This window comes from Pelophylax lessonae (genome assembly GCF_965119305.1).
Source record: "Pelophylax lessonae genome assembly, chromosome: 9".
NCBI lineage: Eukaryota > Metazoa > Chordata > Amphibia > Anura > Ranidae > Pelophylax > Pelophylax lessonae.
In genome coordinates this window covers 61,788,424-61,810,556 of record NC_138776.1, presented here as the reverse complement: position 1 = coordinate 61,810,556, position 22,133 = coordinate 61,788,424, and the positions used below count along the sequence as shown (strand labels likewise).

At 45.4% G+C, this 22,133-nt stretch overlaps 1 protein-coding gene across 3 annotated transcripts in view; it reads right to left on the bottom strand.

Moving 5' to 3' along the window:
- ALDH18A1 (aldehyde dehydrogenase 18 family member A1) overlaps window positions 1-20,815 on the bottom strand; it is a 61,506-nt gene extending 40,691 nt beyond the window's left edge. For 2 of the 3 annotated variants that reach the window (XM_082269367.1, XM_082269369.1), the window contains exons 1-3: window positions 20,705-20,815; window positions 8,286-8,383; window positions 3,950-4,167 (exon numbers count right to left, since the gene is read on the bottom strand). In XM_082269367.1, coding sequence (XP_082125493.1) covers window positions 3,950-4,167; window positions 8,286-8,382 — 315 coding nt within the window. In that variant the 5' untranslated portion in view covers window position 8,383; window positions 20,705-20,815. Of the gene's footprint in view, window positions 1-3,949; window positions 4,168-8,285; window positions 8,387-20,704 lie in introns of all 3 variants that reach the window. The other variant, XM_082269368.1, reaches the window with a different exon arrangement.
- Between the last annotated feature and the right edge of the window lie 1,318 nt (window positions 20,816-22,133).

The window sequence follows — 22,133 nt, the reverse complement described above, 5'->3', positions numbered from 1 at the left end:
AAAATGCACAAAGCATATCCCTTTATAGTGTGCACTTGTCTCAAGTGTCATTTCTGTCTGCTGCCTTGTTCCTCTGCTATCAGCATGACTCACTTCTGACTAGTTTTCCTGACACCAAGAAAAAAAAAGGTGACAGGGAAGGAATCTCCTATTGATTGATAGCTCAGTTTCTGTGTGCTGTGTGAAAGGGGTGTGTCTCTTCCCTCCAATCAGCTCTCTCTACGCTTTGCAGTGTGTAATCTTAGTTATCCGCCCCTTTTTCTGACAGCTCAGACAAGCTTTTTAAATTCAGCATTTTATTGGAAAACATCTGAAGATGAAATGTGATCCTAAAAAGATGCTCTGTCCGTTTCAAGTGACATGAGAACAATACCAATAATTACCAGTGATGCACCAAAATTTCGGCCACTGAAAATTGGCTGAAAATAGGGTTTCCAGCACTGTGCTGAAATTTTGCTGCGATTTTTACAGCGATTTTACCTTGTGTTTCATAGGTTATGTGACTCAAAAAATTCATCAAAAATGCAACATGGGTGCATTTTTGATGCGTTATTGCTGCTTTTTCAATGGGGAGGTGTGGTTTGCCAATGCAGCATTATAAATGCAGCAAGCAGGATTTTTAACACCGCTTCAAAAGGTGCCGACAATAAATTCACATTAATGTAAATACATTAAATAAAATGTCAAATACAAAATTATATATATATATATATATATATATATATATATATATATATATATATATATATATATATATATATATATATATATATATATATATATATATATATATATATATACACACACACACACACATATATATACATATACACACACTCACACTGTTTTATAAACCAGCAATTTTGGTTTCAGCCAAGTGCATTCCGAATTTACGGCTTCAGCACAGAAATTTTCACTTCAGAGCACCTCTAATAATTACCACACCACAGTTCGATGATAAAGAACTGTGGTCCGTAGTAAATGAGGGCACAGTGGTTTACAAACTGATATTTAATCTACAATGTATTCAGGGAAGAAAATACTCTGAATATGTGATAACATATTCGATTGATAATCCATTAGATTGCAAGCTCTTCTGAGCAGGGCCCTCTTAATCCTCTTGTATTTTATCTGTTTTATCTCGTCTCCCTCTAACATTGTAAAGCGCTGTGTAAACTGCTGGTGCTATAGAAATCCTGAAAAATAATAATAATAATAATAATAATAATAATATTATACAGGTCACTTGGTTAAGAGGAAACACTGAAGGCATAATCGGAATCTGATCAGCAATTCTCCAACCATTTCACCCAAATCCAGTCATCAGTGGTAAAGGTAACACGGTCAATTTTAAAACAGTTTGGGGAACTAACAAGCGTGATCTTGATACCATATATATGGGACAAAGGCCACCGGCCACAGTTTTTACCACTTTCCATTTTGTTGATGACTTTATGGACTTGTTATATCAGCAAGTTGGCAAAAAAAAAAAAAAGAAGTTTAAAGTTCACAAATAACTAAATGTGAATTGAAGATGGAATTGCAGACTTGGTTTTCAAAGCTACAGGTTCCAAGGCTGTCATCCTCCTTTGGGCTTTACTACCAAAGTGAGTAGCTGACCTGGAACAAGAATGCAGCCAGGAAAGTCAGAAAAGTCTAAACATTCTATGCTGCATGCTTGGTACAGCTTAGTGGCCCTCTAGGTCAGGGGTAAGCACTGCTGTGGAACTGTCCTTCCTGTACAGGCTGAGCGCGGCCAAGCTTACTTCCCTCTACCATGCCTTATTACAAGGGCTTTTCTTCTCAGAGAATAGTTGCAGGAACCCCCCCCCCCTTTCTGTGTCAATTCTTGTCTCTGCCCCCTACACACCTATGAGCACCATTTCTTGATTCAGCCCCTCAACCTCTGTGCTGCCCCCTTTAGAGAATACAGAGCCAGGTATCATTTTGTAGTGCTAAGTAATTTGTATGGAATTTGGTAATAATAGCGAGAAAAGCTGTAAAATGGATCCCCTGCAACCACCAGCAATAGACCCTCCCGAGCAACCACAGATCTCCCAGCAGCCAGCATCAATAGACCCCTTCAACAGCAGGTCCTATCCAGCAACAATTGACTCCCCAGCATCATAAGCCCCCCTCCAGGAAACCAGCAACAATTGACCTCTCCAGAAACAACCATGCATAAATATATTCCCCTCCAGCAACAATAGATCCCCCAGCAGCCAGTATCAACAGACCCTCCAGCACCCCTTGCCATTAAATACAGCACCATTCAGTACTGAAGGTGCCGGAACTGCGTTCCTGCTGAAAAAAAGCCCTGCTGCTTACTGATCCTGTAACGTGAGGGTAAAATAACCACACAAGCAAGACAAGACCAAGAAAGACTTTTTCAGGAAAGGGCGATGTTCCACCAATATCTTAGATCGGATTACTTGACCTATATATTTTATTGATGTTAAAAGCCAAGTTCACCTTTTAAAGAAAATGGACAACGCAGTCAACGATCCCCAGTGTATTAAATGACACTCTGCAGGTTTGAAAAAAAAATATTGCTTACTGTGATTGTCATACCTGTAGGCCTTTAGAGTTACCCCCGAAATCTGGCTAAAAAACTCCCATACTGTCAGTGTTCCCTAATCCTGCCTAGTTGTCAGGACACTCCACACATTGAGCGCCCACCCTCAGCAATCACAAGAGCTAGCACTCTCTCGTGTTCATAAGCCATGCATGCGTAGTGCTTGCTCCCTCCCTGTTGTGGTAAAGCCCCATTCACACTAGGCGTAGTGGGAATGTATAATTGCCGCTTTTTATTTTTTGCGATTCATGAGTGCACAGAAAAGACCATTTGAATGGGCTGCACTAAGTGTGCCAAAGAAGTTCCCGCACCTTTTCAGGCTGTGAGCTTCACACGTTTGTCACGCAACAAAAAAAGTATTTTCTAGCTGCGTTTGGAGTGCCATTAAGATTTAATGGTACCGCAAGCGCAATGTGCATTTTTTGCACAAGTGTGAATGGGGCCTAATGTCAATCTCAGCCGCAGTGGCTACAAGAGAGGTCAATCTCAGCCGCTGTGGCTACAAGGGAGGTCAATCTCAGCCGCTGTGGCTACAAGGGAGGTCAATCTCAGCCGCTGTGGCTACAAGGGAGGTCAATCTCAGCCGCTGTGGCTACAAGGGAGGTCAATCTCAGCCGCTGTGGCTACAAGGGAGGGAGAGCGCACGGAGCATGTGCAGCTTTCAAAGGAGGGAGAGCACTCAATGTAGTCATGGAAGGGGCATGCACTTAACGTATTGAAGTAAAGTACATAGGACAGATGAATGCAAACATGGCAGTTTTTCGCCTAGGCTTCAGGGGTCCACAAATCACCTGCACTGTCCTAGGTCCTACAGGTATGGCAATTGCATAAAGCAGGGATCCTCAAACTACGGCCCTCCAGCTGTTGCGGAACTACATGTCCCATGAGGCATTGAAAAACTCTGACATTCACAGACACCACAAGGCATGATGGGAATTGTAGTTCCTGAACAACTGGAGGGCCATAGTTTGAAGACCCCTGGCATAAAGCAACATTTTTGATATCTGCACAGCGATTTTAACCGACTGGGGACTCTTGATTGTAAATGTTCTTCAAAAGGTAAACCTAGCGTCTAATGTAGATGTTAACCCAATAACAAATGTCAAACTTTAAACATGTAACATAATTTCAAACATTTTATATATTTTTAAAAATTGCAGCTTTCAATAAAGTAATATCTGGTAATCCTGCAATGAAGGTTCAGGCATTTCTTCTTATAAAGGGGACAATGCTCTCTCCCTGTCTCCCAATGGCACCCTTACATTGTCACCCTATATGTATCAATGAGCCTGCACTGTAGTGCACCACAAAGCACATATACCATGGTTTGTGGTGTGCTGTGTTTAGAAAAAAGGCATAGGTCCGAGTACCCACCTGCTCTACAATGGATGCCAGCCTTCCAAGGGCCAATCCACATTCATCCCCTCGGGTCACCACCGCACTCCCCAGCTTTACGACAATGCGTTTGGCATGTTTCAGCTCACTGCGGTGTGCAAACGGTTTTCCGTGTGACCGGATAAGAGGCATGGTTATGTAGGGAACATTGCTCCAGTGCCGGGAGCTCTGCCGGGGAACAGCTGGGGCCGGAACAACTAATAAAAAAAAAAAAAATAAGGACAAAAATTAAGACTGCTGGAAAGGTCCATTAAACACAAGATTAGTAACTTAGATTTCTTGTTAAAGCCCCATTCACACAAATACTTTTTTTCATGCTTTTTGCAGAAATGCAGGACAATTTTTTTAACATGGGTTCCTATGAAACATGTTCACATCAACACATTTTTGTGGCTCTGCTTTTTTGGAAAGGGTCAGGGACTTTTTTAAACTCAAAGCTGTGCTTTTTTTGTTTCAATAGACTTCAATGGAGAAGCTGCAGAAAAGTAATGTGTTTTTAATCCCAATTTACTTTTTTAAATCTGCCCAACCACAAAATTAAAAAAGCAAATTGCAGTAAAAAGCATGGAAAGCACAGCAAAAAACACCACAGAAACACTCCCAAGCAACATGCATTGGTGAAAATCGAGCCTAATAATTTATCACCTCCAAGAGTAAAATGGAGAGAAGAACCTCCCATCCCCGGCCATAACAAAAAAAAAAAAAAAAAAAAAAAAAAAAAAAAAAAGGATCGATACATTGGCAAAAACACACATTCATAATCTTAAGCAGTGCAAAGTAAGCCAATCAGATTTCAGATTACTGTAGCTCTTATTTCTTATTGGTTATAGCATTTTTCTTTTTAGGCCTTATTGATTAAAACATGGTAAAAGGAGTTTTAGTGTTGGTTAGTGCATTTTTATTGCCATATGTGCCCCCACTGGGGAGATTTAACCTCTCCATTTCTCCTGGTGACCAATTCTGACACTTCGCACATATATGTAAAAATCTATTTCTTCCTTTTTTTGCTAAAAAATTACTTAGAACCCCCCCAAACATTTTTTTTTTTAGGGATAAGCCCTAGAGAATAAAATGGTGGATGTTGCAATTTTTTATGTCACGCAGTATTTGCGCAGCGGTTTTTCAAACAAAAAGACAAAAGGGGTTATACTGCCCCCTACAGGAGTAGGACATTAGGCAGGAAAGGATTTGGCTATGCCTATGGGCAGTCCCAGAGGGTATACTCTCTGACTCTGCTATAGGTACTCAGTTTTGTTACAAGCAGTGTCAGAGGAATTACAACTCCACAGGTGCTGTGTCCGTCAAGGAACATAAGAGAAATGGATTTTACAGTAAGTCAAAAATCCAATTTTTTTTATAGAACTTTGTGAAAGTGTGCACTGACGACCAGGCGGCCGCCTTGCAAGCCTGTGTCACCGATGTCTGATGACAGAAGGCCCAGGAGGCACTGAGCGCCCAATTAGAGTGCTCTTTGACAGGGAAAGGAGGAACATGACCCTTGATGGAAAAGGCCTGAATCACTGTCTGTCTGATCCATCTGGAAATGGTTGCAGAGGAAGCAGACAACTCTTTCTGAGGCCCATTCGTGAGCACAAATAGTGAATCTGACTTCCTAAAAGACTCCGTAGCTGCCAGGTACATCCTAATTGCCCGGACAACATCCAAGGCATGCAAGGAAAGTTCCTTCGGGTGTTTCAGCCTGGGACACAGGGAAGACAACACAATGTCTTCATTCAAATGAAAATCAGAGACAACCTTTGGGAGGAATGGTGGACAGGGGCGAAGAACCACCTTATCTCTGTGAATCACCAGGTAAGGTGAACAACAGGATAACGCCGCTAATTCCTACACCCTGCATGCAGAGGTGATAGCCACCAAAAATCCCACCTTCTGAGACCGCGTAAGCAAGGGAATCTCCCGAAGATTCTCAAAAGGAGGCTTCTGAAGGACCGAAAGCACCAAATTGAGGTCTCAAGGTGGCAACGGGGATCGTACTGGAGGAACCAAATGTTGGACACCCTGAAGAAAAAATACGCACCAAAGAGTGTGTGGCCAAGGGTCGTTGGAAGACCACCAAAGCCAACACCTGGCCCTTGATGGTACTCAAGGCCAATTTCTGTTCAAACCCCCGTTGAAGGAAGATCAAAATCCAAGTCACCGAGAAGGAGCGAGAATGAAACCCAAGAGACTCACACCACGCAATGTACGTTTTCCACGTACGATGGTAGATCTGCCTAGAAGTAGATTTCCTAGCTTTTAACAGTGTTGGGATGTCAGGATAATCTGCACTCCACGTGCGGCCATCAGGAAGTGACAAGATCCAGCAGTCAGCACCAGGGGATGAGGAGGGGCACCCAATGACAAAATCGCCACCCACAGGGCTCCACTGTCATGGCTGCCGCTATTTGCAATGACAAACCACCGCAAAATGGCCACCAGACTACACAAACAATGTGCAGAGGCATACACAGGCTACAGCAGAATGGTGGCACCACAAGGCTACCAGGAGGGATCCCTAGGCCTCAAGGACAGACCCTGGCAGGAGCCCCCACCGGGTACAACCCACCCGCACAGCCGATCGTCCGGTCGCCGGCGACGCACCCCCCGGCCCCCATCGCCAGCACAGTGCCCTGACCGAACCCCAGGAGGTGAACCAGACCCCCCACACATCCCTAGCATAAGTGTAGGGTAGGATGGGGGACAGATGAAAAGGGGGTGACTGATGGGAAGGAGGGGAACCCAGGGGGTCCGAACATCCCATGTCCACCCCAAAACCCTTCAGGAGGAGAGGGGGGGGGGGGCAGCTGCTCACCATACTGGGACCAGACCGGCTCTGAGCCAGACAGAACATCTCGCAATCGAAATGGGGGGCTGGCGGCCAGTTGAAACTCTGCAACTCAGGCCAAGACCTTGTCATATGCGACCTCGCAAGGCGTTATTACTTGCAGGCAAGGCCAGCCCCCCGTCCAGTGGGGCTATGTTGCAGCCGACCTAGCGTGGAGCGGAGGTCTTAACGCACTTGCTGGCCAGACTGGGGTGACCACTGGATCTAGATTATACAGCCAGTCACCCAGTCCGGCAGTTGATTGTTGATCGCACAGGAAAAAGCCAGGAGAAACAAAACTTCCATCTAAAAAAAAATTGCCAGGACTAGAGATCCCAGCAAGGAACTAGGTCCTTACTTCTGACTAGGCAGAAAAAAACTGCCTATAGCAGGGAAAGGGAGTATACCCCCTGGGACTGCCCATAGGCCTAGCCAGATTATTTTTCTGCCTAGTGTCCTACTCCTGTAGAGGGCAGTATAACCCAATGGTTATGAAGATCAGGAGCTGTGTCTGTCAATGAACGAAAGAGAAATAGACTTTAATGAATTTTAGTGCACACAAACAGAAGACCCATTTTTTAGTCAAATATAAAAGAGGATATTATGGCGAGAAAATAGAAACAAAACATGTACCGCTTTAAAATTGCACACCCCTGTTAAACGGCGACAAATTATGGTATATTAACACACTTCTGCGACCTAAAAGTTGCGCCATTTTTTGCAGCAATTTTGACTGGACTTGAAGCAATGCCTGTGTAATCTTGAGGTCTATGAGCCTCAAAACACATCAAAGTTGGACCAAAGTAGTACAGGGGCAATTTGAAGTCGCACAGATATGAATGTTACTCTTTGTAGCCCCTAAGTCACAGAACAAGTCACACAAGTGTGAAAGGGCCTAAATTATCTATAAGTGACACTTTAAATCTAAATTGATAACCTGGAAAGGCTTTTACACAGGGAGGTCTGGTGCTAGAATTATTGCTCTCCCACTGACGCTCGCAGTGATACCTCACATGTGGCGCCATCGCTGTTTACATATGCGTGCAGAACCAACGCATGCCTTAACCTTTGCTTTTGAGCAAGGGGGGGGGATGGGGGCGCCAATGTTTTCTAATTTTAATATTTATTTTATTTCATTTTTAGATTGTATTTTTTTTTTTTTTTTTTATTAACTTTATTGCTTTCACAAGGGATGAACAGCATCCCTTGTGATAGCATGGGCAGTGAAAAGTACTCTCTATTGAGACATCTGGGGTCTATTAGACCCCAGATCTCTCCTCTGCCCTAAAAGGTCACCTGTTAAAGGAGACGTAATCTGGTTGCTACGCACAACAGTTTATTGTTTTTATAGTCATCACCAATCAGCCCCAGGTTGTCAGAGTGTGACAAATAAACAATTTGTTGTCAGAAGGCATCAAGTACATCATTCCTCATCACCAGCAAGCAAACCTTCTACCACAGACAATAATAATTGTGTATATGGGTACATACATTTTGGATGACATGATGCAGCAGTGATCTGGACCCGAGACAGGAGACATCGGGCATTGGTACACCGACGAGCGCTCAGAGACACCCGGCACAACATTCTGCTGGAGAAAATAAGATAATGGGTTAGGTCAGACCCACTAAAGGAGACGCAAAGGTGCAGAAAATGCTGTAATTCTCAGACACACTCTACAAGGCTGGAGTCGGCCTGTCAATCCAACAACAGGAGCTCCAAGTTTAATCAAATCTGGTAATGCCCCATAGACAGACAGTTCTTAAAGGAATAGTTCCCCTTTACCAAAAAAACAATGTTGAATAATGCCTTGCCATAGGTGTAGGCCATTTATGTACTTCATGAAGCCTGACTGAAAAACTCCCAGAGCTTGCATCTCCTGGTCCTGCCTTGCTGCTAGGACGTTGCTAAGAGACTCTCCACTGTATTGTTCCTGTACCATGAGCTTTTTCTCTGAATCAAACACCCCACAGGCACTCTCACTAACCTGACACAATAGCTCTGGGCTCAGCATTTGAGAGCTGATGGTGGAGGTGAGCAGTAACAGCCGGGAGTCTCTTAGCAACAAGACAGGACAGGGAGATGCAATCTCTGAGTTTTACAATCAGTTCTCATGAAGTACATAAATGGCCTACATCTATAGCAAGGGAATTACTCAACTTTAGTCAGAGCTGCAGAGTTTGTTTTTACCTGAAGACAACCTTTACCTGTATAGGCAGTTTTTGATAAAGATGAACTATGCTTTTAACCACTTGCCATCCAGGCCAATTCTGACACTTCGCTCCAACATGTAAAATCTACTTTTTTGTTTTTGATAGAAAATTACAGAACCCCCAAACACACACACATATATATATATATATATATATATATATATATATATATATATATATATATATATATATATATCAGAGGCCCTATAAAATAAAATGGTGGATGTTGCAGTTTTTTATGTCACACAGTATTTGCACAGTGGGTTTTTCAAACGCAATTTTTTGGGGGGAAAAAAAAAAAAAACACAAAACACTAAAAAGTGAGCCCAATTGTTTTGTAGAATGTGAAAGATGTTACACCGAGTAAATAGATACTTAACATGTCATGCTTTAAAATGATGTCTGCCCGTGGAATGGCAACAAACCACAGTCCTTATGGAGATGCTGATTTCATTTTCATTTTTTTTTGGCCCACACTGCCAAAAGTAGCAATACCTGGTTTAATGATTATGGTATCACTGTGCCTAATTGGCTAGCAAACTCACCTGACCTAAACCCCATAGAGAATCTGTGGGGTATTGTCAAGAGGAAGATGAGAGACACCAGACCCAACAATGCAGATGAGCTGAAACCTGCTATCAAAGCAACCTGGGCTTCCATAATACCTCAGCAGTGCCACAGGCTGATCGCCTCCATGCCACACCGCACTGATGTAGTAATTCATACAAAAGGAACCCCAACCAAGTATTGAGTGTATACTTTACTGTACATGGACATACTTTTCAGTAAGCCAACATTTCTGTATTAAAAATGCTTTTTTTTTGTTGGTCTTATGTAATATTCTAATTTTCTGAGATATAATGTATTATATTTAGTCCTCATACGGGTGTGTGCATATACAGGTGCCTCTCATAATATTCCAATTCAAAAAGTGAAACATATGTTTATATAGATGCGTTACACTGAGATACATTTCAAGCATTCCTTTCTTTTCATTTTGAGGATTATGGCTTACAGTAATGGCCCGTACACACGATCCGAAAATCGGATGAAAATTAACGCTTGTGAAAGGATCGGACGATAATCGGATCGTTAGTACACAGCTTACGAGAGGCGATCACGACAGTTCACCCGATATTATCCGGTCGTGCAAGCATAAAAATTTTGATCGTATTACAACACATCGTACGATAATCGTATTATCAGTATGTTGTTTGTCCGAAAAAAATGGTGAGCAGTAGACAGCGCATGAGCAGTAGACATCATTTTCCCCTCACACGCTACAGCGTGGTTACGCATACCGGAAGATAAGAATTATCGTCCCCCCCCCTTTTTTTTTTTTTTTTTTTCACCGCCTTCCCCTTCCCCCTCCTCGCCCTCCCTCCTCCTTCCTTCCCCCTTCCCACCCCCTACCTTATTTGGGTGCTCCGACCCGTCTGGCTGGCCCACGCGGCTCGCACCTCTCCTCAGCCTTTTCTAACGACCATTTTTCGTGTTCTCTTTTGGTACTACCCCCCCCCCCCCCCTCGTTGCTGTGCCTGGGCCGGTTGGGCCCAGGGCACGTCCACAAATAGGGTCATGACCCGTTCGCTTTGAGTGCCTTACAGTGGGTTTTTTGGTGTACCCTTGCGGGTTATACATTCTATGCAAGATTCAGTACTTGCTCCAGGACCGTTCTGTATAGATCGGAGTATGCAATGATTGGAGTTGGTCCTGAGTCCTATTGGCCCTTTTATGTTTGCATATGTGGGTGGGTGACTTAATTGTTTTGTTATCTACTGTATGTGCATGTTTGCTCGCTTATGGTTGTTTACTTTGCTGTATTGTATCTTTTTTATTCAATAAAACTTTTTGACAAAAAAAAAAAAAAAAAAAAAGAATTATCGTCCGAGAAAATTCGTATCGTGAGTAACCTCTCCCGTTAGCGAATATTATTGAGAGCTGCTAGAATACGAAAAATAACGGATGGAACGTCGCCCGATTTTCGGATCGTGTGTACTGGGCATTAGGCCCCTTTCACACAGGCGGACCGTTCAGATCCGCCTGTCCGTTTTTTTTGGCGGATCTGAACGGTACCCCCATGCATCCCTATGGGGGATCGGATGTCAGCGGAGACATGTCCGCTGACATCCAATCCGATCCGTCAAATCTGGACGGATGGAAACCCTATTTTCCATCCGTCCAGCGGATCGGATGAGAATGGACCGACGGTCCGTTCCCATCCGATTTCCCCCATAGAGATGCATGGGGGAACTGACAGCTGTGCCTCCGCACACAGTGCAGAGACACAGCTGTCATCCTCCTGCTCAGCGGGGGATTGGCGGATTGATCTCCCGCTGAGAAAAACGGAATCCGTCCGGACGGATAGTGTGAAAGGGGCCTTAGTGAAAAGCCAAAAGTGTGTGTGTATATATATATATATATACACACACACACACTTAAAACACACTCTGAATACTATACTGTTATCTTTACTGAATTCTGCCTTATACCTGACCCCGATTATAAACGTTTTTGAGCCATAAGCTTTTGTGGGAGTATAGTTTTGCTAAAAAAAAAAAAAAAAAAAAAAAAAAAGCAGAAAAACACCTTCTACAGCTTTCTACTGACATTTTGATAACGTCCAGTGTGCATGAGGCCTTATTGCGGTGTCCCCAATGGGGATTTCACACATCACTTCCTGTAGCAGGTACATTCCGACAGAGGATCTAACCCTTCTCTGCACTACAAATGAGGATTTTATTGCTGCTATGGTTTCTTATAGAGATATTTCTCCTTACCTTTAGAACTGGTAGTAGGAAAAAAAACTTCCTCAAATAGAATAAAAAAAATTAAAAAACAAAAACAAAAAAAATAAATAAACAAACACACTGCCAAATCTCCAATCTAATTAAGCAGAGAAAAAAACAAAAAACTGCACAGGAGTTGATCTCTAGCGCTAGTATTTTAATGTTCCTTCTACTTTGCAGAATAGCAACAAGGGTTGACTTAATAAAATAAAAGAGTGCAAAATCAGATGCAAGCTCTGCATAGTAACCAATCAGCTTCCAGGCTTTTTGTCTCAATCTTAACTGAAGCAGCTGAAGTCAGAAGCCGATTGGCTACCGTGCACAGCTATATCGGATTTTACACTTTCTAGTTTTAGTAAATCAACCCCAATCTTCCAGTACACCTTCTAAAACAGGGATCCTCAAACTACAGTCCTCCAGCTGTTGCAGAACTACACATCCCATGAGGCATTGTAAAACTCTGACATTCACAGACATGACTAGGCATGATGGGAATTGTAGTTCCTGAACAACTGGAGGGCCATAGTTTGAAGATCCCTGATCTAAAAGGACATCATTCTACATGTTGTCAGCACTGGAGTCAGCTCCATTCACAGCAACAATGTAACAATTGAAGAATGAACATGAATAACAAAAAGGTGATCTGCAGAATACAAAACAAATAAAAGCCTAGCTGCAAAATATTGACATTACAAAAGCCAATCCATTCCTACAACAAGAGGTTCAAAGTTTAAACAAAAATGTTTATTTTTCAAAACAGAAAAACAAAAAATGTCATTCTAATAAACTTCTCCATCTGCTGATAGAAGAACTATGGCTTACCCTCCTCTGGTATAGAGAATTCCTCTCTGTCTGTAGATGGATCACAAATAATCCTCATATAATTCCTCCCTGAGTCACTGATGGGGCCGGCCGAGGACTGCATGTGTTACTCACCAACCAATCAAATCATCCGCACCAAGCAATTCACACACAGCAGATGATGAAACCTAGTGAGTGATTGCAGTGATATGCCACCTCTCCATAGGAATTATACTCATATTATCACACAAAGTCCATTCAATGACAATTTCTTATGTATTCCTAATATTTCACACTGTCCTTACATCTCAGCACTGGTCATCCACCTTCTATCTATTTCTGGTGGATGATGATGTGGCAGTATTTAAATCAGGTTTATCAAGTTTCTTATAAAGCTTACAAAATATAGTAACAATAAGATATTTGAAACTAGAAAGATTCCCAATGCCAGCAATAGAAGTCTAGGACTGCCACGTTGTCAGTGAATGGGGCTGACAGCAGGCGAGTAGAAATACACAACCGTCCCAGACTGAGGAAAAGCATCAGATTTCAAAGTGTCCCCGCAATGACAGAGGTAGACGTGACCTTCCATGTACAAGCTTATTATTCTAATAAAGCAAGGCTACCTAACTGATGTACAATCAATACTCCAATAACAGGTCAATACAACAAAAAGCTGCAATGCCCACCAATATACCCAATGAATAGCCTAATAATGCAATTCAACATAAGGCTATAATTCTAACTGCTGTACAATCTAATCAATAACAAGGCAATACTACATACATAAAGCTGCAATGCCCACCAATATACCCAATGAAAAGCCTAATAATGCAATTCAACATAAGACTATAATTCTAACTGCTGTACAATCTAATCAATAACAAGGCAATACTACATACATAAAGCTGCAATGCCCACCAATATACCCAATGAATAGCCTAATAATGCAATTCAACATAAGGCTATAATTCTAACTGCTGTACAATCTAATCAATACTCCAATAACAAGTCAATAAAACAAAAAGCTGCAATGCCCATCAATATACCCAATTAAAAGTCTAATAAAGCAACAAAACATGAGGCTACCATGCCAACTGATGTACAATCTAATAAATACTTCAATAACAAGACAATACTACATATAAAGCTGCAATGCCCACCAATATACCCAATTAATAGTCTAAAAGCAATACAACATAAGGCTACCTATCTGATGTACAATCTAATCAATACTCCAATAACAAGTCAATACAACAAAAAGCTGCAATGCCCATCAATATACCCAATTAAAAGTCTAATAAAGCAACACAACATGAGGCTACCATGCCAACTGATGTACAATCTAATCAATACTTCAATAACAAGACAATACTACATAAAGCTGCAATGCCCACCAATATACCCAATGAATAGCCTAACAAAGCAGTACAACATAAGTCTATAATTCTAACTGATGTACAATCTAATCAATACAACAAAAAGCTGCAATGCCCATCAATATACCCGACTCAGGGCTGGCTCACACTGGCATGATGCGAGAACCTTGCGAATCCACTGCGGGTTCCCCCATCGCACCCAACTCGCAAGCAGTTCACACTGCCATATGCGAAATGCTGGGAGTGTCAATGAAAATATAATGACACCCCCCGATTAGTTTGCATATCGCAGTGCGAACTGTCAATTTGGACAGTAATCAGATCACATAGGTGTGGATCAACCATGCGATCCAATTCTGGTGTGGATCACAAAAAGGGTCCTGCACGAGTTTGGTCCGAATGCGATGCGAATTCAGCCATACAATCCGTATGGCCGAATTTGCATCGCAAAAAAAAAATAAAAAATCACAGGCGATTTGCAGAGCAGTGCTGTGTGAATCACATGCAATGTCTTCTATTGCAACAGCGTGAACCGGCCCAAATAGTAATAAAGCGATACAACAGGAGTCTACCATGCCAACTGATACACAAACTAATCAATACTTCAATAACAAGGCAATACTTCATAAAAGCTGCAATGCCCATCAATATACCCAATAGTCTAATAAAGCAATACAACATAAGACTAGAATTCTGAGTACAATCTAATCAATACTCCAATAACAAGTCAATACAACAGAAAGCTGCAGTGCTCATCAATATACCCAATAGTCTAATAAAGCAATACAACATAAGGCTACAATGCAAACTAATGTACAGCCTAATTAATACTCTAATAACAAGGCAATAATAACATAAAGCTATGATCTCCATTAAATACACCAATTAATAGTCTAATAAAGCAATGATGCCCATCCATGTACTCAACCAATACTCTAATAACAAAGCAATACAACACAAGGCTACAACGCTTATCAATGTACCTGATCATTTTTCTAATAACAAAACAATAAAATATAACATAAGGCTACGCAGTGTCACACCTGTGAACTGCAATCACTATTGAGGATTAGAACCGCTCCCCACTGAACCTCACTTGAAGATGCACTGAATTTTCGGCGGCCAAAACATATCAGCCGAAAATGGCGTTTTCAGAAATTCTGCCGATAAAGAAAAACTCGCCAATAATGGCACCGAAAAACGTTGCTGTTTTTATGGTGTGTTTTTCATATTTATTTATCTTCATTATATTAATTAAAAATTTGAATAGAATACAATTATATATATAAATTATTATTATTTTTTTTAAACTGTCATTTTTGGCACCAAAATTGCATTCGGCGCACCTCTACTCTTCTTAGTCTGATGACATAGATCCCCGAAACACACCATTTACCTAAAGCGTTCGATCTCACAACTCCTTCTCCAAACTTTGAAGCCCAAGTCCAGGAAATGTGAAAGTTCTCCCTGTCAGGGGACTGTGCTGCTCGTTTATTCTAAGGGAGAGTAAAAACAATCTTTCATATGGGATCCTCCACTCCACCAGGCAGGCGGTGCTCCCCCATGCTTCGGTAGTGGACTGTCCCTCAGCATCCTTGCATCCAATGCTTTACTCTTGATGACACGAGGACCCAACGCTCCATTCACACCAATGCGTATTTTCATGCTTTTTGCAGAAATGCAGGACATTTTTATAACATGGGTTCCTATGGAACATGTTCACCCCAAAGCATTTTTGTGCCTCTGCGTTTTTGGAAAGGGTCAAGGACTTTTCTTTGAAAGTAAAACAGTGCTTTTTTTTACTTATAACTGCGATTTTGCTGCGATATGCGTTTTAAAATTTTCCAAAAACACAAATCGTGGTAAAATTGCGGTAAAAACGTGGAAAGCACAGCAAAAAGCACTACAGAAACGCTCAAAAGCAACATGCATTGGTGTAAATCAAGCCTTAGAACGCTGGAGCATGGAGGAGAAGCACTGGGACCATTCTAGTAGTGCAGAGGATCAGGTAAGTAAAGGCCCGTACACACGTACCGATCGTCGGCGAACGATCGGCTGTCTTTTGTCCCCGGGCTGTCGTGTCTGTTGAAAAGTGCAAAGACAGCACAAGAATTTTGTCCGCCGACTACAGCCGACTGCAGAAGTGATGTCATGTGATGGTTAACTTTCCGTGTGTTTTTTCTTTTCTGAGCATGCCCAGTCTTGCAAATCTGCGGTCTGTCAGCCGAATTCTGTACTGACTGGCGAACAATCGGCCGCTCTGGTGTCGGCATACAAAAATTTTAATGCTTGCATGACAGATTCTTGTCGGCAGAATGTGCGCTGACGGCTGTCGGAGGCATCATACTAACAAGCGTACAATCGGCAGATCGTTCGTCGGCCGACGCTTGTCTGCCGACGATCGGTACGTGTGTACGGGCCCTTACTCTCATTCTCCCCAAGCCTAGCCGAGCAGTTAATCGAGAATTTTCAAGTTTCCCTGAGTTGACATGCAATGTCTCTTCTGTAATAAAGTTCACCAACTCACCTGCACTCATAAATGCCCAGCATGTAAACTGCGCATGCGTGCCTCAGCTTACAGTGGCAAACCCGATCCCTGTGTACCGGAAAGATGGCCTCCTGCACTGGCCAATGAAGTAGAAGAAGATTCCTGTGCCAGCGAGGGACGGGGACTGGTGGATGAAAGTTCAGTACAGCTGTCTTTAGCTCCGCTTTAAGGCCCCTTTCACACAGGCGGATCTGCCTGTCAGTTTTTTTGGCAGATCTGAATGGATGCCCCATACATCCCTACGGGGCATTGGATGTCAGCGGAGACATGTCTGCTGACATCCGATCCGTCAAATCTGGACAGATGGAAACCCTATTTTCCATCCGTCCAGCGGATCGGATGAGAACAGACAGACGGTCCGTTCCCATCCGATTCCCCCATAGAGATGTATGGGGACCTGACAGCTCTGTCTCCGCACACAGCGTGGAGACAGAGCTGCCATCCGCCTACTCAGCGGGGGGGTCGGCAGATCGATCTGAGAAAAACGGAGTCCGCCTGACGGACTCCCTTTGTGAAAGGGGCCTTAAGGATATGTTAACATGTTACACCCATATTCAGGGTGTAACATGCAACAGATGCCCTGCCCCCCCGATCCTTTGTTTTGACAGCATGTGTGTGTGTGTGTGGGGGGGGGGGGGGGGGGGGGCAATCTAAAAAACAAAAATGCGGCTGCGTGGTGCTTCACCTGCATCATTCACAGTGTTCTGTGAATGTGAAGACTACAAGTACCAACAGCCTGCAGCAGCTGGTGAGCGCTCTTGGTAGTTCATTGAGCTGCCTGTATCAGAGGTACAAGCAGACATCTACACAGTCTGCAGGACCATGGCACTACACCCATCTGCTGATCGCGGGTGCAATGCTTTACAGGCTCCAAACAAAAAATAATACAGAATGTTACATTGTAATCAGGGATGAGCGCAGGCGTGTTTGAGTTCCTACGTACCCGATCCCGCCAGGAAGCCGACACCGCACTCCGCTAATCACAGGCACTGAGACATTTCTCGGTCCGCAGCTGCACAGATCAGGAAATGTCTCAGTGCCTGGGATTAGCGGAGTCGCTTCCTGGCGGGATCGGGCATGCAGGAACTCAAACACGCCTGAGCTCATCCCTGATTGTAATCTGTGTGTTGATATTTGCAGAGGGGTTGATTTACTAAAACTGGAGTGTGCAAAATCTGGAGCAGCTTTGCATGGTAGCCAATTAGGCTTTTGACAAAAAAAAAAAACTGGAAGCTGATTGGTTTCTGTGCACAGCTGCACCAGATTTTGCACTCTGCAGTTTTAATAAATCAAACCCAGAGTGTCTTGTAATATAACTCTACCAGTCAACCAACAGTAAGTGGATTTAAAAGAGAAGTTTGGGGAAAAAAACATTTTTTAAGAATCATACTTACCTATGAGGATGCAGCATCCGTCCCCCGCCGACTCTAAGACTGGAAACCGAGCGATCAAACAACGCTAATCGCTCCATTCTCAGCTGGTGACTGTCAGACTGTCTGCCTAGAGTTCAGGTCATACAAGCTTGGGGTAAACCCGGGTCGATCCTCAAACAGGTTCAAATAAGACTGATTGAACGCTTGGTGGTTTTCTGCCAACAGACTTCCATCTTTCCCATACATACAGGGATTATCCAGGCATTTATCATGTTCTTGCATCGGCCTAAATGGATACATGAAAGCAAAGTACAAACTGACTGATCTCTCTGGCTGTGTACAAAATCCCTCAACCTGGGAGCCTGGACACCGATCACTGCACATCACATGAAACCGTCCTACATACCCGGAGACCCAGCCCTATACAACCAACCACATCCCCCCCCAATTGTGATCCAACCACATCCCCCCCCCCCCCAAACCGTGATCCAACCACATCCCCCCCCCAACCGTGATCCAACCACATCCCCCCCCCCCAACCGTGATCCAACCACATCATCCCCCCCCCCACCGTGATCCAACCACATCCCCCCCCCCCAACCGTGATCCAACCACATCCCCCCCCCCAACCGTGATCCAACCACATCCCCCCCCCCCCCAACCGTGATCCAACCACATCCCCCAACCGTGATCCAACAACCACATCCCCCCCCCCCCAACCGTGATCCAACAACCACATCCCCCCCCCCCCCCAACCGTGATCCAACCACATCCCCCCAACCGTGATCCAACAACCACATCCCCCCCCCCCAACCGTGATCCAACAACCACATCCCCCCCCCCCCCAACCGTGATCCAACAACCACATCCCCCCCCCCCCCCCAACCGTGATCCAACAACCACATCCCCCCCCCCCCCCAACCGTGATCCAACCACATCCCCCCCCCCCAACCGTGATCCCCCCCAACCGTGATCCAACCACATCCCCCCCCCCCCCAACAGTGATCCAACCACATTTCCCCCCCCCCCCCCAACCGTGATCCAACAACCACATCCCCCCCCAACCGTGATCCAACAACCACATCCCCCCCCCAACCGTGATCCAACAACCACATCCCCCCCCCAACCGTGATCCAACAACCACATCCCCCCCCCAACCGTGATCCAACAACCACATCCCCCCCCCAACCGTGATCCAACAACCACATCCCCCCCCCAACCGTGATCCAACAACCACATCCCCCCCCCAACCGGGGTCCAACAACCACATCCCCCCCCCCCAACTGTGATCCAACAACCACATCCCCCCCCCAACCGTGATCCAACCACATCCCCCCCCCCAACCGTGACCCAACCACATTCCCCCCCCCCCAACCGTGATCCAACCACATCCCCCCCCCCCAACCGTGATCCAACCACATCCCCCCCCAACCGTGATCCCCCCCCAACCGTGATCCAACCACATCCCCCCCCAACAGTGATCCAACCACATTTCCCCCAACCGTGATCCTATCACATCCCCCCCCCCAACCATAATCCAACTACCACCCAACAACCCCCCCTACCCCCAACCGTGATCAACGCACACACATCCCCCCCAACCGTGATCCAACCACATCCCCCCCCCCCCCCAACCGTGATCCAACCACATCCCCCAACCGTGATCCAACCACATCCCCCCCCCCCAACCGTGATCCAACAACCACATCCCCCCCCCCCCCAACCGTGATCCAACCACATCCCCCCCCCCCCAACCGTGATCCCCCCCAACCGTGATCCAACCACATCCCCCCCAACAGTGATCCAACCACATTTCCCCCCCCCCCCCCAACCGTGATCCAACAACCACATCCCCCCCCAACCGTGATCCAACAACCACATCCCCCCCCCAACCGTGATCCAACAACCACATCCCCCCCCCAACCGTGATCCAACAACCACATCCCCCCCCAACCGTGATCCAACAACCACATCCCCCCCCCAACCGTGATCCAACAACCACATCCCCCCCCCAACCGTGATCCAACAACCACATCCCCCCCCCCCAACTGTGATCCAACAACCACATCCCCCCCCCCCCAACTGTGATCCAACAACCACATCCCCCCCCCAACAGTGATCCAACAACCACATCCCCCCCCCAACAGTGATCCAACCACATCCCCCCCCCCAACCGTGACCCAACCACATCCCCCCCCCAACCGTGACCCAACCACATTCCCCCCCCCCCAACCGTGATCCAACCACATCCCCCCCCAACCGTGATCCCCCCCAACCGTGATCCAACCACATCCCCCCCCAACAGTGATCCAACCACATTTCCCCCAACCGTGATCCTATCACATCCCCCCCCCAACCATAATCCAACTACCACCCAACAACCCCCCCTACCCCCAACCGTGATCAACGCACACACATCCCCCCCAACCGTGATCCAACCACATCCCCCCCCTCCCCAACAATGATCCAACCATCCCCACTAGCAATCATTCATCTACTCCCCTAATGATGGTACAACCACCCCCTAATCATATTCCAACCCCCAATCATAACACCCCCAACCATGATCTAATCCCCTCCTATACATGATACCAACAGCCCCCCCAACTTCCCCCATTCACCCACTCACTATTACCCCCCCCCCCCCCAACCATTCCCCAGCCCTGATCCAGCTCAGGGTAAAACTACAGAGACTTTCCAGCACTTTGCTGTGTCCTGTAGGAAATCCTCGGATCGCACCGTGTATGACACTCCGCTGACGGGAGGATAATAATAATGAATGACAACAAAGCCGCTCCTCCCCCACCTGTACAGTCCGGGGCGATCCCGCGCACACCGACACCAAACACTGTCCGGACCGGGGCTGATCACTGCGCGTGCGCAGAAGGTGACACGAGCATGTGCGGAAGAACAGTGCGACGCGTCCACACGCTGAGCACTGAGCATGCGCGGGTCAGCTGGCAGGGAAAGCGCGCTCCCGGCTGAGTGGTAGAGATCAATGTGCACAGCGCTGGTGAATGTATTCATGTGTGTACACATTGTACGATATATATGTAGACGTTGTCACCTCCCCCCCTCATTGTAATACAGGACTGGCCTGAGAGATGAAACCCCTCTAAATCATTATACAATACACTTTATTATTCCTAAAGGGTAACTCCACTTTCGTGGGAAAAAATATAGCTAATAAAAAAAAATAAATAAATATAGCGTATACACAGGAGCATCTCATAGAGGCTCGGTCACATTTATGCGATGCGGGAAGGCTGCGAATTCGCAGCCTGTTCCCGCATCGCACACGCACCCCCGGCAGTTCACACTGCCATATGCGATACGCTGGGGGTGTCAATGTAATCTTAACGACACCCCCAGTTTGATCGCATATCGTAGTGCGATCGTGCAGTTCGCACAGGATCGGATCGCACAAGTGTGAACCGATGTGCGATCCGATCCTGATGCGGCAGCAAAAATGCCTCCTGTGCGTGTTTGCTGCGGGTGCGATGCGAATTTAGCCATACAAAGTGTATGGCTAAACTCGCACCGCACAGCTGATCGCATGTCATGTCAGAGCAGTGCGCTCCGACATTACATGCGAACCCCGCACACGCACAAGTGTGAACCGGGGCAGAATAAGAAGATCATCAAAAATGTATTTATTTCTCAAATTTCATTAAAAAAATGAAACTCATACATTTTATATAGATGAGTTACACACAGAGAGATAGATTTCAAACATTCCTTTTTTTTAATTGTGAGGATCATGGCTTACAGATAGTGACATCATTTTAAGGTCACCCATGCTCCGCCCCTTTTCAACAATGTCATGAAGGCGACGTCAGTCACCGTGCGAGCCGCAACTCTTGAGTATTTATCAGAGGCGTAACTAGAACCTTCAGGGCCCCGGTGCAAGAAACCATGAAGGGCCCCCCGGACCCCTGGCCAGGGCCCTTCCCTTCAAGCCTGGGGCTCTTCCCACTGCTCTTTGGACCCTTTACTCTCGTTGCGGGGCCTTTTATTACGATCCCTTTCACAATTCCTGCAAAGACAGCAGAACACAAGTGAACTGGATGGGAGGAGTGGTGGGGGCAGCATACAGGGGAACCAATCTCCTCTATTTTCCTCCTGCAGCTACAGGAGGAGAAAGGAGGACAGTGATTTCTCTACATGCTGCCCCCACTGCCCCTCCTATCCAGGTGTACAGGGGAGCCGTGCAGGCCCCCTGGAGCATGGGGCCC